The following is a 17,989-nucleotide window of genomic DNA, read 5'->3' as shown; positions in this document are numbered from 1 at the left end:
AACTAACGCTCACTTTTGAAGGCTAGTAGGAGTTTTAGGCAGACACAAGGGGAAAGGGATTCCAAGCAGTGGGAGCAGTATATGTCAAGGTTTGGAACAGCACTGTGCAGAGTGCTTGGGGTAGGGGGTGCTTAGTATCTAGAAGAAATGAGGTGCTAATCTAGAAGAAATGAGGAGAATAAGCCAGGCTTGGATGATGACAGGTCTTGAGTGTCACATGAAAGCTGCTTAGAATTCATCCTATAGGTTAGAGCTTGGCTGTGTGGGTGGCTACTGAGAGGATTTTAGGTGGCTTGGGGGGCTCGACATTAAAAAACTCTGAATCACATAGTGAGAAAGTTAATCCCTTTTCAATTAAATGTTTAATCCTTCTGCTAAATCAAGGAGAAAGCCTCGGTTTGGCTTTAGTATGTGTTTAACACTTCTCTAACACCTGGAAAATTTCCCTTTTACAAAAAGGCTCAGGCAATTCTACCTGGCTGGAATTGCTTTGTTTTCATTGTATACTTATTTTCACAATTAACTTCTCTTTATGGCAAGGGATACTGGTTTTTCATTAGCATCTTGATAAAAGATCTTTAAATATAAATTTAAAGAAAGTTAATTTTCAAAACAGCAATAGGTGATCACAGATATAGCAGAGACTATGAGGGCAGTACATGATTGCATAAAGTTTGGAAATAATGATATTTTTGGGAAGTAGGGAAAGTGTTCAAGCAGTGAGTGAACCACCTCTCTTCTGACAGCACCTTGGAGAATATAATGGAGAAGCCAAGAATGGAGGCAGAGAAGTCAAGAATGGGGATCACAGAACTACTCTAGGCACAGGTGGTATAGGCCAAGGTTAGCCTGTTGGTTTATTCCTGATCTTTCCTAGGGTTACACCATCACAGGAGGGGGATCCTAAGCATTTCCTGGCCTGAGCTGCAGCTATTTCTTGATGAAGATCTTCAAGTGGCTGCTGCCCAGCAAGTGTTAAAGGCAGACTTGAAATGAAGATCAGAATGAGATTTAATTATCTTCCAGTTTTCTAACCCATGATGGACTATTATTGGGAAACCGATGCGATCTCAAAACTTTTAACTAATGGATTTTTACGAATATAAATAGCAGGCAATTTTAGCTTTAATATTTTATTTCCAAAGTGTCTCATTCTAATCTGTGTCCTGGGTGTGGGTCTCCTATCCTGTTAGGTCCTCAAAATCTCTCCTTCCCCCTCAAGTCTAAGATAGGCAGCAGAACTATGCAAGCAGTTAGGACGTTTTTAGTCCCTGTTTGGAAGATAGGAAACCCTCCTCTTTCCTCCCTCTCCAGCTGCTGCTGACCATTTAGGAGTCACAATACGACCACACTGGGAAGATCCCCTGGAGGAGAGTATGGCAACCCACTCCAGTATTCTTGCCTGGAGAAACCAAATGGATAGAGGAGCCTCACGGGCTCCAATCCATGGGGTTGCAAAGAGTCAGATGCGACTGAGGTGAGTTAGCATGCACAAACAACCAGGCTAGTTCAATGCCGGGTAATAGAACATGCACGGGCTGTTCCCACTGCCAAGAGTACCTGAAAAGATAGGTCTTGGCTTTTTCAAACTGGATTAGAATCATTTTCTCAAAGAAAAAGATGTTTCAATAAAAATGCTTCTCATCTGTTTTTAAAATTTGAATGTACAAAGTATTTTTATGTATATTAACTCACCGAAACCCCTATCAATTCTTTAAAATAGCATGGGAGGCCCTCCATAAATACCTGTTTAATGAGTACTATTGATAATTTATAATGGAAGAAATTGAGGTTCAGGGAGGTTACCAAAGCCATTTTCAGATGCTTCTGGAGCTATAATTTGAAGACAGGTCTTCTGGTTTTCCTCCTCACTCCACATCCCCTTCATCTCAAACAAAACAGCCTGTTACAGATAGTGTTTGGTGCCTATAGAAAAATCAGAATTCTGCGCTATTATGATCAAACAGCGTTTTGTGGTCTGGCCTGAGGTCTTAACAGCCACAGATAACATTGCTTCAGTGGAAAAATCAATTCTGAATTGGAGATTAATTCATCTGCAAATCCTGACAACTTGGTGTATATCTATCTTTCTATATAGATATATAATAGATAAGTGCTTTTTAATATGATGATTTACATTTATTGATTTTTAAAAAAATACCACATTTTAATTCCTAGAGATCTTATATTTTCTGGGCATGTGTATCTCAACAGAATGTCACAGACCAGAAAGAATTATCTTCACCTGCTTGTGGAAGCCCTTGAGGACCAGGTTTTATAAGATTGGTGATGGTAATTGATCTGTGTTTTTCTGGTTTTAGGGAAGGCATGTCAGAATCTTGGGGGTGGGGGATGGAATGCTTTTTGAACAATATCCACAGAAACTAGAGAATCTGATATATTCTTTTAAGGCTGGTAGATCCTGTTCCAATTTTGTGAATCAGTCCTGTAGCAATTGTTATTAAGGTGTGAGTTTCATCCATTAGGAGTGTTGAGGAGTGAAGAATTATACTATTGCCATAATAAAGTGTCTTTTGAGCAGTGGAGAGGCATTAGACTCAGTGCAGTGTACCTTATGTTTGCTGAATGAATGAAAGAATGAATAAATGAGTGAAAGTTGCTTTGCTTTAAGAAGATTTATCTAGAAGCTGTGTGCAGAATGGTTTGGAGGAAAGGAAGTAGAGATATTAGGGGGCTATTCAAGAGTATTGGCAGGAGCAGCTAGTATCTTGTGAAAATCAGAAGGAAGAATAAGGTAAGGACATGCAAAGCATACTGAGGAAGGCAACAGAATGAGATGCCAAGAAAAGGGAGAAGCTAAAGATGTTATGAGAAATATTGTTATAGGTGAGAGAAAGTACCATCTGAGGATATCTTTACATATTTTGAGTTTAAGGTAAAAATATAAAGAGAGAGATAACTGGAAATTCCAGTTAGAAACTCTTGCTGTCACCACATGCAAAAAGAAAAATTCAGGAGTCTAAATCTTGAGAATGTAAATCTGGTTATTGCCTCACTATTTATACTTTCTTCTTTGAAACTGTGAATTTGTTAGCAAATAGTGTTATAGATGGTAACAAGGATGATCCATTTATGCAGCAAATAATTATTGCTATGCTCATTCCTACCTCAAGGCCTTTGCACTTTTGCTCTCTTTGCTTGTAATGCCTTCCCCTCAGAAATTTGCATGGCTGATTCTTTACTTCTATCAGTGGTATAATGTTACCTCTTCAGGCAAGCCTTTGTGACTAACCATTGTCATTCTCTAGTCTTTTACCCTGAGTTACTTTTCTCCCTTGTACTTGCCTTTACTTAATAATACTATATTAGATATTTATTTGTTCGTATGTCTTATTGTCTGCCCCCCTCACTAGAATATAAGTTCTTTTGAAACAGTGGCTTTGCTATTCTATTTCCTGCTGTATTCCAAGGTTGTGTTGAGAACTTCACTTGGGAGGCTGGTCACTGCTCTTTGGAGTAAGGAAGGTTGGAGGGGAAACCATTCTATGTGGGTGGAGACAACTAGACATCTGGAGAATGTGGGCTAAGGGGGGTATAAGGAACACAGTCCAATGATTTGATCAGAGTGATAAAGTCACAGAGAGTTCAGGCCAAGTCCTGTCATGGGAAATCAGAACCATGTTCAGGCAGAAGTTACAGCAGGGCAGAGGAAGACACTGCTCTCCAGAGAGGAGGATGGAGCAGATGTGAAGTGAGAGCCCGAGAAGAGCTTCTGGGCCCTAGAGAAAGTGAAGAAGAGAGTAGCTGCCCAGCACCTTCCCAGTGACGCAGCCCAGCTCCCCTTAAGCAGTTCTATTCCTTGTCATCTTCCTGTAGTTTTTCAGCATAAACCCATTATTTTCAAGCCCATGGAGTGAGTTTTCTGTTGCTTAAAACCCCAAGCCCTAGAGAGCAATAGAAATGTCCAACAGAACTTGTCCAACAGAACTTGTGTGAAGATGGAAAATGTTGTATATCTGTGCTGCCAAATATAGGAACCATTACCCACATGTGGCCACTGAGCATTTGAAATGGTTTTAGAGTGCCTGAGAAACTGACCTGTAAATTTTGTATTATTTTCACTAAACTTAAATGAATATAGGGTTAGTAGCTATCAATTGGACAGCACAATAAAAATAGAAATATAGATCAATGGAATAAAATAGAAAGCCTAGAGATAAACCCACATACATATAAGCACCTTATGTTTGACAGAGGAGGCAAGGATAATACAATGCAGAAAAGACAGCCTCTTCAGTAAGAGGTGCTGGGAAAACTGGACAGATACATGTAAAAGAATGAAATTAGAACACTTCTTAACACAATACACAAAATAAACTCAAAATGGATTAAAGACTTAAATATAAGGCCAGAAACTGCAAAGCTCTTAGAGGAAAACATAGGCAGTTACTCTCTTTGACTTAAATCATAGCAAGATCCTCTCTGACCCACCTCCTAGATTAATTGAAATAAATACAAAAATACACAAATGAGACCTATTAACTTAAAAGCTTTTGCATAGCAAAGGAAACTATAAACAAGTTGAAACAACAATCTTCAGAACAGGAGAAAATAATTACAAACAAAGCAACTGACAAAGGGTTAATCTCCAAAATACAGAAGCAGTTCATACCAGAAAAACAAACAGTTTTTCAAAAAACTGCCCAGTTTTTTGCCCAGTCAAAAAATGGGCAGATCTAAACAGACATTTCTCCAGAGAAGACATACAGATCACTAATAAAGGCATGAAAAGATGCTCAGCATCGCTCATTATTGGAGAAATGCAATTCAAAACTACAATGAGGTATTACCTCACACCAGTCAGAATGGCCGTCATCAAAATATCTACAAACAATAAATGCTTGAGAGGATGTGGAGAAAAGGGAATCCTCCTGCACTGTTGATAAGCATATAAACTGATACAGCCATTATGGAAAACAGTATGGAGATTCCTTAAACTAGGAATAAATCTACCATATGACCCAGCAATTCCACTACTGGGCATATACCCTGAGAAAACCACAGCTCTAAAAGACACATGTACCCCAATGATCATTGCATCAGTATTTATAATAGACAGGACATGGAAGCAACCTAGATGTCCATCAATAGATGAATGGATAAAGAAGTTGTGGTACATACATGCAATGGACTATTTATTACTCGGCCATAAAAAGAAACGGATTTAAGTCAGTTGTAGTGAGGTGGATGAACTTAGAGCCTCTTATGCAAAGTGAAATAAGTCAGAAAGAGAAAAAGAAGTATCGTATATTAACACAAATATATGGAATCTAGAAAAATGGCACTGATGAAACTAGTAGAGATGGACTTGTGGACACAGCATGGGAAGGTAAAGGTGGGACAAATTGAGAAAGTAGCCGACATATATACAGTATCATGTGTAAAATAGATGGTTAGTGGGAAGTTGCTAAATAACACAGGGAGCCCAGCCTGGCACTCTCTGATGACGGGGCAGGATGGCAGGGGGAGGAGAAGGAGGCTCAGGAGGGAAGGGATATGTATATAATTATGACTGACTCTCATCGTTGTACAGCAGAAAGCAACACAAAATTGTAAAGCAATTTTCCACCAACTAAAAATTTTTAACAATTGGACAGCACAGCACTATGGTTATTACTACAAGGGGTCAAATACAAGAAGCACAATCACTGAAAGGCAACGAAGGGACTAAAAAAGAAAAAATGAAATAAAGAAAACCATGATGCTGTCACAGAACTCAAGCAGAGGGTGTTCCACAGCACCAAATCTGTAAGAATGTTGAGGAGGATGAAAGTAAAGCCCCATTAGTAGCAGTGTCATTTATCCTTTCATGGTAAAAACTTAGTCCAAATAACAGGGGTTGGTTAAACAAATCAGGAAACAGCTCATTCAAAGGCAAACTATCAAGCCATTAACAAATAGAAAAAACATTGATGATATGGAAAGATGTTTATAATATATGTTAAACAATTTCATAAAATGACATGATCCCAATTTTATAACACATACATATGTCTAGAATTCTGGGCTGTGGGTTTATGAGCAGTTTTTATTTTATTCTTTGGCATTTTATTTATTTATAATTTTTTATAATGAGAATAAAGGAACAAATGATATGCTTAACAACAATAAGACGGCTACATCTTTTCAAGCTGCATTATAAAACAAAGTGATAGTAAATACAGCTACTAAAAATAATTAACCATCCTACATTTCTAAAGTTATTCACATTTTTCTCCCAACTCCTCTAGATACACACTGTGAGGTGTGTATACTTTAAGGTCAGTTCAGTTCAGTTCAGTCACTCAGTCGTGTCCGACTCTTTGCATGTGACTGCAATTATGGTGGCAGAACAGCAGAGATTGCTGGGAATTCTTAGAAGGCAAAAGATCTTTTCTTAGCTGGACTAACCTAGATGTCCCACGGTCAAAAGACCAGGAAAAGGACTAAAAGCTTCTTGGAGTCCTTTTCTTGCCTTGAGAGGTGGGAGTCTTGACAGGGAGGCCTGGCGTGCGGACACGACTGAGCGACTGAACTGAACTGAACTGAAACTCTAAGGACCACTAGATGGCGCCCTGTACTTTCAACCAGGAGAAAGTACATTGGCTTAATTTAGGCCTGGATTTGCCATTCATTTTCAGGCGTACATGGAAGCATTTCCTTCTGTGTATAACACACTGTATGACATGACTCAAATTAATTCCTCGTATAGCATCAAAACAATAACAGCTCTCTATCTGAACCTATTAAATTCACAACACATAGAAGCAAATTTTTTGTTAAATGGAATCCCTGTTTAAGTACCTCTGGCTGGGACTGAACAAATAGAATTTCACAACTGAGCTAGATAGTAATTCTATTAGATAAAGGCATGCTGAGCATCCAACTTCGTTTATGGAAATAAAAATTTTTATTTTTCACCTGGAGAGTATTCATTCAGCTTTTGTTTGGCTTTGAGTTGAGGCTTTCAATAGAAAAAAAAACCACAACAGATTCTATGCAGCCAAAGCCTTGGTACTGAAAGTTCAGCTAATGACCACCCCTAACTGAGGGACAGTAGTGACAACCCATGTCTAAGTCATTCCTAAGAATGCTACTGAAAGATCCAGACAGAGCCATTGTTTGGAACTGTACAGGCTCAGCATTTGCAGAGCCTTGAAAATACAAAGCTAGGCTCAAATATGAAGGAAAATACCGCCCTTTAATACAGAAATTCCACCAACTCAGAATGTCCATGCTTTGAAAGCCATGTCAACTCTGACTTTTCAGAAAATTTTTTTTTAAAAGGTGAATTCTTTTTTTCTGTTCTTTGATTCCAATGTACAATTGGAGTGACAATAAGGCTTTCTTTACTTGTATCCAAGTGTTTCTAAAAATTCTAAAGTATTATCCTTGAGAGAATAAAATACATTAAAAAAATGTTACTCAAGGATATGTCAGGACACCCATGGGGCAGCAGCACATATGCATTACTTTCATAATCAGAAAAGTGACGCACATTTTAAAAGTCCCTGAAAGCTGTAAATGCATCAAACAATTTGATACAGTCAGGATTCAATCAAACACAGAGTTTGATCTATAGATATCTTTTGTAATCCTTAGTATATAACAGAGCTGTGTGTGTATGTGTGTGTTAGTCACTCAGTCATGTCTGATTCTGTGTGACCCCATGGACTGCAGCCCACCAGGCTCCTCTGTCCATGGGATTCTGCGGACTAGGATACTGGAGTGGGTTTACATGCCCTCCTCCAGGGAATCTTCCTGATCAGGGATTAAATCTTCTTCTATTATGTCTTCTGCGTTGGTAGGTGGGGTCTTTATCATTAGCACCACCTGGGAAGCCCATGTAACAATGCTGCTGTCCCTAAACTTGGATCTAATACATGCCACAAGTTAGATCCATTAGTATGGATATAAAGCCTGCATGAAAAAAAGGGAAACTTGTGAGCCTTAAATCCGCATCAAGTTGAGACTCTCCCCTTTCTAAAAACCCTCTTCTCCCCCTTTCCTCCAAGAAGCCAAAACTGTCAACTGTGTCATGCTTCTACTGTTCCTTAAGTTTAGTTCCTGGGAGCCTGTGAGAAATTAGGGTAGTAGGTAAGGCAAGACTTGTGAATTCCTCACTAATATCAACGAATAGAAACAGAACATTATTTTTCACCTCTGTAACTGCTCCAAAGATCCAGTCATTCAGAATCCATACAAAAAAAAGCAACTGGTCATCATTCACCTCACTGATGACCAAATTTACACATACCTAACCTGAGGGTGCACCTCAGTGAGTTGGAACTCTAAATGGGGTTTCAAAACAGCAGCATCTGTTTGTTTCTTAAGCTTGGCCCACTGGAATCCTATCTCGTAAGTTTAAATATCATCTGCATACTGAAAATGCATTTAGAAGTACTCCGGAGAGAGCAAGCTAGAATATTTAAGCTTTCATTCTGATTATTTTAGTTTTCTATTAAGTTACACCAACACTATGTGCTAAAAGAATAATCATTAGAATAAAAATACACTGTGGTGTGCTTAGAACTTTGCATACCTGATATGCAAACTTTACCATATACAATCTTCATCGTAACTTTATGAGACAGTCATATTTTGTGGATCAAAAATTGAGGCATGGAGACATCAGGGATGTTTCTCAAGGTATGATATCTAGAAAGCTATAGAGCTAAGATTCAAACATAGTCTGTACATCTCAAAAACCTATTCTCTTCACCTCTAGCTTGCATTTCCTCCATTTATATGTTATTATCGTCTGATTTGTAAAATAAACACTAACTGTACTGCTCATTTCTCAAAATAATTGTGAGGATAAAATTGAAAATATGGATGTAAAAGATAAATTTAAACATATTCTACAATTAATTTATTACTGAAATCTTTATTTTCATATTGAAGTATTGAAAGCAGTGGTGAGGAAATGTGAAGACTTGTCTTTTTTCTCTTATTAGTATTATTATTATTATTTTTTAAATTTATTAATTTGGCTGCACCAGGCCTCAGTTGTGGTACATGGGATCTTTAGTTGTGGCATAAGAGCTTTTTAAACAAAATTTTATTTATTTATTTGGCCACACCATCATGTGGGATCTTAGTTCCCTGACCAGGGCTTGAACCGATGCCCCCTGCATTGGGAGCATGGAGTCTCAGCCATGAACCACTGGGGATGTCCTTCTCTTATTTTTAATTGTGTAGGTAATACATACTTATTTTTAGAAAAAAAGAAGCATGCATAGGGGAAAATCTGGACTTCCACCATTCACTTACAATCACATTTAACTTTTTAATAAAGTTCTAGACTTTATATTTTATAGAAAGTCACTGGTGCTGCTGCTGCTGCTAAGTCGCTTCAGTTGTGTCCAACTCTGTGCGACCCCATAGACGGCAGCCCACCAGGCTCCCCTGTCCCTGGGATTCTCCAGGCAAGAACACTAGAGTGGGTTGCCATTTCCTTCTCCAATGCATGAAAGTGAAAAGTGAAGTGAAGTCGCTCAGTTGTGTCCAACCCTCAGTGACCCCATGGACTGCAGCTTTCCAGGCTCCTCCATCCATGGGATTTTCCAGGCAAGAGTACTGGAGTGGGGTGCCATTGCCTTCTCTGATAGAAGGTCACACTTTACATAAAACATATACATTTTTTATTCTGTGTCAATAAATATATCTTCATTTTGAAAGGGTACATAGCACTATATTGTAAAGTTATATTATGATTCATTTAATTAAACTATATTGGATAGTTAGTGTAAAATATGCTTTTACCCATCAAACCTAGAAGTAGATGTCACTCTATTTTATCTTTTTTCCTGCAATAATTCAAAAGCAGTGATGGATTCTCAGATTATAGGTTAACAAATATACTAAATTAATAGGGAGGTTTTAGTATTTTTTCCTCTTGGTGACCTCTCACTTTCTGTAATGTATAGCTCTTCCTGTCCTTTTATGTTGTCTATACATTGTTACTTTCCTCACAAGACTGTTAAAGGGATGTTATGAGCACATTTGTGAAGGAGCCTTGAAAAGCAAAAATTTTATGTAAATATATATGACTAGATTTTTTCCTAAATCTATGTCTCAAATGAATAACAGTGAGGCATAATTCACCCTCACCAAAAGAAAGGTCATCCTGCTTAATTTTTTTACCACTTGAATCCTTAAAGTTTTATCTCTACAGACAGACCATCCCTGGCCATCCAGATGCTAGCTTTTCATGGTCAGTTTCCTCCAACTGATACAATACCAGCTGAGGTCAGTATGATCATCCCATTCCCTCAATGGGGGAGAAACACTGTTTCCCCTGAAAGTGTCTGAACCTTTTATATTCTGGAGAGCTGCAAGTCTAGCTGATGTAATAGGTTTAGGGGAAGATGCCTGGCTTACTCCTTGTTTACCTTTTCTCCAATACTTTCCCACCATCCCCCACAGGAAAGATCTGAGAAAGAAATAGTGGCTTAAAGATTTCCATTAGTTTGTTATTCATGCATTAACTCAAGAAGCAATGTGATAGACGCTGAGATGTTCTTTCTTCCTTCCTGCCTAGTTAGAGATTTTGCATCCCATTTTTAGTGCTGTGCTGTTTCTTTACTCTTTTGTGTATGTGAGTAGCAGCAGCTAGACTAGGCAGGAGAAAAGAGAAAGAAGTCATCTCTACATTGTGTGGTGCCACTAAAGTGTGCAATACCTTGCTATGAGAGCTCCACAGTGTTGCTTAGGGCAATGATACTCAAAGCAGCTAGTCTGCCAACTGTTGCCTATCCAAGATGAGATAAGGAGCTTGTGCCAGTATGAAGCAACACACTGCTTTGTCAAGAAAGACTTCCCAGGAAAATAATTTCAGATGAGCCAAACTGTGTGCTTAGTGGTGTGGCAGGAGAAGTTGGGGTAGAGAGATTAGACCCTGTGGCCATAGTCTCGTGAGCAATCTACTATAAGTTCTCCTATAGAAGATGTATGAGAGGCCAACATTTCTGGAAAACGTTATTGGGCATCTTATTGAAGCTTCTATGGTAATAACTAAGGCTCTAGAAACTGCATTGGCGATGTGCATTTATAAAAATTTGCCATTGGTATAGAAACGGTACCTTTGGCATGTCTTCTAATCCCAGGCAAGGGGGTAAACTATTCAGGAACACAGTTGTTTGGCAGGAGGTGGGTGCTAAACCCACTTACTTTTAAGAGAAATAAAATGAGGGAGTGGGTATAGAGTAAGGTGGGAGATGAAGACACATTACACTGTGAATCAAATCTTATTTTGATTAATAACAAGAAATGGAGAATTAGTGGTGAATTAGGACTGGGATGATTCTTATCAGATCAAAACTAACACCTCTCTACTGGTTATTTAGCTAATACTATAAATTTTTTTCACAGTGCATCACTTTCTTTATTTGATTCACACAACAACTCTGTCAGACTGGTAAAGTCAACCTTCTTTTGACTGACAAGCCTAGATGCTCAGAGACCAGAGGCACTTCCCTAAAATTCCATGGCCAGTAAGAGGCAGGGGTAGACTGAGTCTTCTGAGTACTATTTAATATACCTTCCAGTAACTGTGCTCATTTAACCAAAATGATTGGTTAATGAGTGGTGGCTCAGATGGTAAAGAATCTGTCTGCAATGCAGAAGACCTGGGTTTGATCCCTGGATTGGAAAGATCCGCTGGAGAAGGGAATGGCTACCCACTCCAATATTCTTGTCTGGAGAACCCCATGGACACAGGAGCCTGGCGGGCTATAGTCCATGGGGTTGGAAAGAATAGGACATGACTGAGTGACTAAGACTTGCTACTTGCTATTCATGAAATACAAGCTAATGGCACAAAATCCAAGGTGACTTCTGCCACACCAGAAGATAAACAGGAAGGAATTAGACACCAAAATTGGTCTTCAGTTGATTCAATCCTAAGTTAACCCCAAGATGTAACAGCTAAGGAGGTCAAGACCCAAGATTCTCTATAGACTCTTCTATGGCAGTCACAAAGGAAAGGGGGCAAGACAGATTAACTGCCCAATGAACAGTGTTTGCTAGTGTCTTCTGCTCTATTTATCTAGAAAAATAAGTGCTATAAAAATTTGCCAGATTAAAAATAAAAACTTCCAAATTAGTTCTAGGTTTATTTTTCAAGAGGAGCCTATACTGCTAAGAAAAGTTTTGCATCACTTGACGTTTAATTTGAAATCATTTATCTTCAAGTTAGCAATAATTAGGTGCTACTATAAGCCATTCATCATGAATTGTAGAAGAATATGTTTCCCCCAAGAGGGAGGACAGTGCCTATGTGCAGAAAGTCAAGAAAAACTACCACAATTGAGAGCAGATGTTTTAAAAAGAAATGTCCTTCATTTGTCCCCTCACGAGGCAGGTAAGTTATGTTGTGATATCATTGCTTTTTCCCCTGTACCATACACAAGTGGCACCATGCTAGTCAAACTCTAATAAACAGAATTTAGTACTTATCCCTGTATTATAAAAATGGACCATCCAAAACACATTCCCATGGGAATAAACATATATTAATTAGTTGGCATATATAGTTCAAGATACACATTGTGGATGGTACATTCAGTGAGAGATGAAAATAGCAGTGTAGTCTCTTTTTAATTGCATGGGTTTGAATCTAAGCCAATTATATTACTCCATTAATTCTGCCTAATGAAACCAATATGGAATTAACATGAGATACATTTTAGAAAGAAATGTGTATCTGTCACTACCTCAGCAAGTAGATTTTGAGGTGTTAACTTTGGAGAAACTATACAAAACTCTCCGAAGAAAAAGTAGTAGGGGGTGTGAAGAGAAAGAAAGAACTGTAGGCACTTACAGTAACAAACTTAAACTAACTTAAATGTAACTGGATCCATGTGCAGCATCATTATTTGAAGGTCATAGGAACAGAATTCGGTTGGTCTCAAGTGGAGATTTGGGTGTAATAAAGTCAGAATTTTGGGGATGGAAAGTTACTTTGGGTCAAAAGTTACTTTGACCTTATCCTATGTGTAATATTGTATTAAGCTTTTACTATGTACTGATATTACACATATGATTTCCAAAGCGGTATAGCTAACAATCTTATTTTTAATGGATTTCCATGCTTGAAGGAAGTTTGTTCCATTCAAGCTGATGGACCTATGTGTTTATGTTCTGAATGAATAGCATATTGAAATCAATGACTATTTTCAGGGGGTGATCATTTCAGTGGTATCTCCATTCAGGAGTTGTGGCAGGATGTGATCCAAACCATTATTTATTAATTAGGTTTCATATAAAAATATCAGTAGCCCAAAAGAAAGTAGGAGAAAACATGTTGCTGCTCCTGCTCTGAAGGCAATTTTGATTTGCATGATTGTGTGGACAAGTCCACCCTCTTCTAGAATCCTTTATTTAGGCACTGGCACAGTCAACAAACTAGGTCACTGGGCAGGAGAGTCTAATAAGGACAGTGGCTAATTTAAGCCAAATTTATTTAATGTGTAAAATGACTTCAGCATGCTTTTATATTTAGAAAGTTTTTTTTTTTTTAATCCCATCATTGTATTAGATAAAATTCCACTTTTCAGGAGAAGCCAGAGAAAGATCAGTTTTTATTTTTGCTGAAAGCAGATGATGCTCATATCCTAAAATTACATATTACAGTGACTTGGCATTGAGCTGGACATTTTTAATATAGAACATTATAGAAAGACATTTAAATTATATACTAAAAGTAAGATAGGTTAGATATGTTTGAAGTTAAAATACAAAGATAAATGAAAGAAAATGTCCTCAGTTGGCCAAACTAGATTTGAGTCAAAAACAATAATTCTCCCCTTTCAAGATGTGTGCCATGAAAGTTACAATGACAATAATGATTTTAAATACACTTCTGAATTGAAATACAGAAGCAAATGTGCTTGACACAGTATTTATTTTATTGTCAGCTTGCAAGGGTTGTCCCTGGAGGACTCTCTGCCCTCCAATGGTCCTAAAGCTTTGAAATTTACTGATTCTAGATGCTACTTCACAGTTTCTCTGGTCTCCTTACTGAAGTGTCCTGCATACCACAAAAATTCATCAAGGAGCAGAGACAATTTCACTTCTAACTAAGGAACACTAATTTTGGGGGAAATTTTTGCTATTTAGGACTCCTGGCAAACAATCTACAAATGAAAAGGAGTCTGGAGACTGAACAACACTGTTAGCATGTATGAAGTATTAGGTAATAAGGAAGCAATGATGAGAAGCAAGTTATGCTGACTCTTGCATTTGTTATGTCTGATTCTGCATATATATTAATAATGATACACCCCTATGGATGCAATTTCATGTTTATAACACTCTGGCTATTGGCAGCATTGTGCATCTGTGTTTCCCAAGCCTTCCCATCTGCTGCCTATAGTCATTCAGATTCAGGTGACAGAAATATATTTTAGCTTAAAGTTAATTAGTCTGCACTCTGCAGATCAAATCTCTACAGTTCAACATTAAATAGGAATCTTCTGGGCAACTGCAGAAAGCAGCCTGAACCCACCTTTCCTAAGATTAAAAATGTTAAGATTCATTTTTCTAGAAAAAGAAACCTTTAGTACTCTCTTCATATATTATGCATAGATTTGATCAAACTTTTCATATGTATTTGCTCTTACTCATTTTATTTCTTATCTCTGTATATATATCAAAGTGGAAGAAGAGAGATTAGAAATATTTTTTCCAGCTACAGTGACAGAGTGAAAATGATATATAGAGAAATTTTCCCAAGTCTGGACTCTTTTACTAATATACCAACCAATGTGGATCAAGCCTCTGAACTTTCCTCAGTTTCTCAGTCTTTAAAATGGGACCAAAGACAATTAACTATTTGTTTCATAAATACTTTGTGCAATGCTTAGTAACGCTTAATATCTTACTAAAAAATAATGTACAAAATGCAGAAAGCTCCCATTGCTAAGAGGACCCTGCCTTTAAAAATATATTTATCTTATTATTAATTGTCAACAGTTAAGTTCACAAATAGCTTCCTCTATTGAAACCACACACACACATTTAACCCATAGGAAACGAAATTATTAGTCTTCTTTATTTCTAGACAATTGGTGCAGAAATGGGCTGAGAACACAACTAAATATAGCCAGTTTCTGAACCCACATCACATAGAGAGAGGGTAGGGACAAAGACACAGTCCCAGATGAGTCCTCCCATCCATTTTTCCGGTATCAGATTATGTTTTTAATGCCTTTCAATATCCAAGACTAATTACCAGACTACCTATTGCTTCTGTACTAATTGCAGATTTCATGTTTATGCACAGGAATTTAGAGGGAGGTGTTTTCTTTACACCATGGCCTAAAGCTCAGGGAAGTCGTCCAAAGTCAGAGAGGGCAGGTGCTCTTTCTGACAGTTGCTTTCAGATTTCTTCCGGGGACTGAACGACTCTGGCAATCCGGGCTCTTCTATGCCCACCCCCCACGCTAATCATTAGAACCTCGATAGCTCTCTATGCTCCTGAACTTGGGACTTCAACTTCCATCGGGTAACCACTAGGTTTCTCCGAGCTGGTCAAAACGTGAAGACTTTTTCGCTTATTCTCCCACTTTCTTCCTTCCATCTTGCTACCTTTACCTCTCATTTTATTTCCATCTGAGTTTGAATATATTTTATTTTACTCCTACTGAGATCCTCCTACCTATAACCTACGGATATGGTCCGATCCTCAAACAGTATCAAAGTTGTAAAGCCCCACGTCCCTAAGGTCTTCACCCGGGTTTTCCCTCTCCGCCCGCCACCCATCCTCCCCACCCCAGCCCCCGCTACCGTCCCGGCCCCTAGTGGCGTCCATCTCCACTCCAAGCGTCAGACTCCTCTCACCTGACTCTCCCGTGGAAACTCGTAGCGCACGATGCTGATAACTGGAATGTGCAGGACGGAGCTCACCAAGTCGAGCTCCATCATCTCCCCCAGGCTCTGAGGGAAGGCGAGCAGCGCCGACACCCCTTGCACCACCACGGTGTGACACACGCTCTGCAGAAAGGAGAAAGGGTCACTGCTCCACGGCGAGCTAGGGGAGGAGAAGGGCAAGAGGGGCAGATCGCCCAGGCCCGCCTCGATGGCCATCACTACTTCCAAAGACAGGTTGTAGGGCAGCAGTCCTTCTACGCGGTTCAGGTTGTCCACGGCGAAGAGGAGGGCGTCCCGAGGCCAAAGGGTCTCGGCCCTGGCGCCCTCCCCCGGCTTCCGTGCGCCCAGCGGCCCCCGGCCATGCAGGGCGCTCCCCAACCAGCGTGCGCCTGGCGAGGGCGCCGGGGGCAGCCAAGTTCCTGGCTCAGGTTCATCGCGCGGGGCGCCTGTCCGGCTGCCGTCCGGGGTGCGGCTGGCCGCGCGGGGGGCCGTGGTCCAGGGCTGCAAGTGCACCGCGCCCACCCTCACCGCGTGTCCGATGCGCTTGAGGATCTGGCAGGGCTGCGGGTGCGAGGAGGAGCCAGGCACCCCGGCCAGCACCAGTGCGCAGGGCGGCGGCAGCAGCAGACAGACCCTGCTCAGCAGCCACCACAAACTCAGTCTCCTCATTACTGAGACCCGCAGGGAGAAAGCGCGCCCCCTCCTGCGCCCGGCTCACCCCGCTGCAGCAGCCGCCGCCTAAGGTCTCCGCCCCCAGGTCCCGCGCGCCGCTCACTCGGCTTGGCGAAGCGGTGGCAGGTGCTGGGGCGGACTCTGGGCCATCCAAATGGGAGGCTAGCGCGCCCTCGGCAGTCTCAGAACCCGCTCCCAAGTCCCTCCGCCTCGCATCCTCTGCCCGCCCGGTCCCTGCGCGGAGCGGGGCGGGCGGCGCTGGTCACCCGCGGCTTGGGCGCCCGTTCCCTGCCCGCCCCATCCGCAGGGCGGCTCGGGCACTGCGTCCGGTCCCGCGGGGAGGCTGGGCTGAGAAGCCGAGGGGATTTCTAGGGGGCAGCGGTGAGCGAGGAGGCAAGAAGCTCGCTTGGATTCTTGACTCTTCTTTTTCCGCCCAGACGAGACCCACTTATTTCCTTGGCCTCGCGCAGGAGAAGGGGGTTCACACCTGGGGTGCGAGAAAGCAGCCAAATCCTCCTAGCCCCGTCGTCGGCCGCCCTCTCGCGGGCTCCCCCAGAGCTGGCTTCATTTTTCTTCTTCCCTCGCTACTTCCTCCGTTTCTTTCTTTCGTCCTCTTTCCGCCCAGTCGCCGCCGCCGCCGGCTTCCTCAGAGGAGCGACGCGACTGGCCAGCAAAGGGTGGTTCTGCTCGGAGCGCAAAGTTCTCCCCGCCTCAGCTGGCGCCTCCCTGTTGCTGAGCCAGGCGCCGGCCTGTCGCTTGGCTGCGCTAAACGCCCGCTGATGGTTGAGAGTCGCGGGTGGCCCTTCCCGCGCCCCCGACAAGTTCTCGCCCCTCCAAGGCCGGGAGTCGTAGTTGGCGATATTCCTTGCGCCCTAAGACGAATTCTGAATTCGGAGTTGCGCCTGAGGAATCTGAAATCCAGTGCTTCCCTGGGATAGGCTGAAAGAGGCAGTGACTTTAAGAAGCTCTTCTTCGATGTCTTTTTAAAGGTTTTTCTAGCTAGAGGTATTAAAGCAAGAACCACATATATATGTTTAATCTCCTCAGCTTCCTGCTTTTTGGCACGTGGACGTTTGACTTTTTTTTTTTTTTTTTTTTTTGAGGATCCCAATGTTTTCTGGTTCTCAGAATTATGACAAAATTTGAAGCAATTATGTGACCAAGAGATTTAAAGTATCAATGCTTTGAAAGCACACTCAACAGCAGATTCTGGTTTAGACCAAGAGTCCTTCAGATTATAGCTACTAGTAAGAGCTCTGATTTGTGTGGTCTTGAATACAAGGAGGTCAGTGGATTACGATTTGACCTTTTCCTCCATGACCCGACCAATCTGGAGTTGGAAGGAGGAGGTTAAGGGTAGCGCACTGGTTTCCACACACACAGTAGATTTATTTTATTTCAGGCCACAGTATCATTTATGAGGGGGCTTCCCCAGTGGTAAAGA

At 40.9% G+C, this 17,989-nt stretch overlaps 1 protein-coding gene across 2 annotated transcripts in view; it reads right to left on the bottom strand.

The window, feature by feature from the left end:
- GRIN3A (glutamate ionotropic receptor NMDA type subunit 3A) overlaps positions 1-17,210 on the bottom strand; it is a 202,607-nt gene extending 185,397 nt beyond the window's left edge. Inside the window, exons 1-2 of one of the 2 annotated variants that reach the window (XM_060409005.1) lie at positions 17,033-17,210; positions 15,844-15,996 (exon numbers count right to left, since the gene is read on the bottom strand). In XM_060409005.1, the coding sequence (XP_060264988.1) occupies positions 15,844-15,996; positions 17,033-17,113 (234 nt within the window). In that variant the 5' untranslated portion in view covers positions 17,114-17,210. Of the gene's footprint in view, positions 1-15,843 lie in introns of both variants that reach the window. The other variant, XM_004004040.5, reaches the window with a different exon arrangement.
- Positions 17,211-17,989: the final 779 nt, after the last annotated feature.

The sequence above is a fragment of the Ovis aries genome, chromosome 2 (genome assembly GCF_016772045.2).
Source record: "Ovis aries strain OAR_USU_Benz2616 breed Rambouillet chromosome 2, ARS-UI_Ramb_v3.0, whole genome shotgun sequence".
Taxonomy (NCBI): domain Eukaryota; kingdom Metazoa; phylum Chordata; class Mammalia; order Artiodactyla; family Bovidae; genus Ovis; species Ovis aries.
This window is presented reverse-complemented; position numbering and strand designations above follow the sequence as displayed.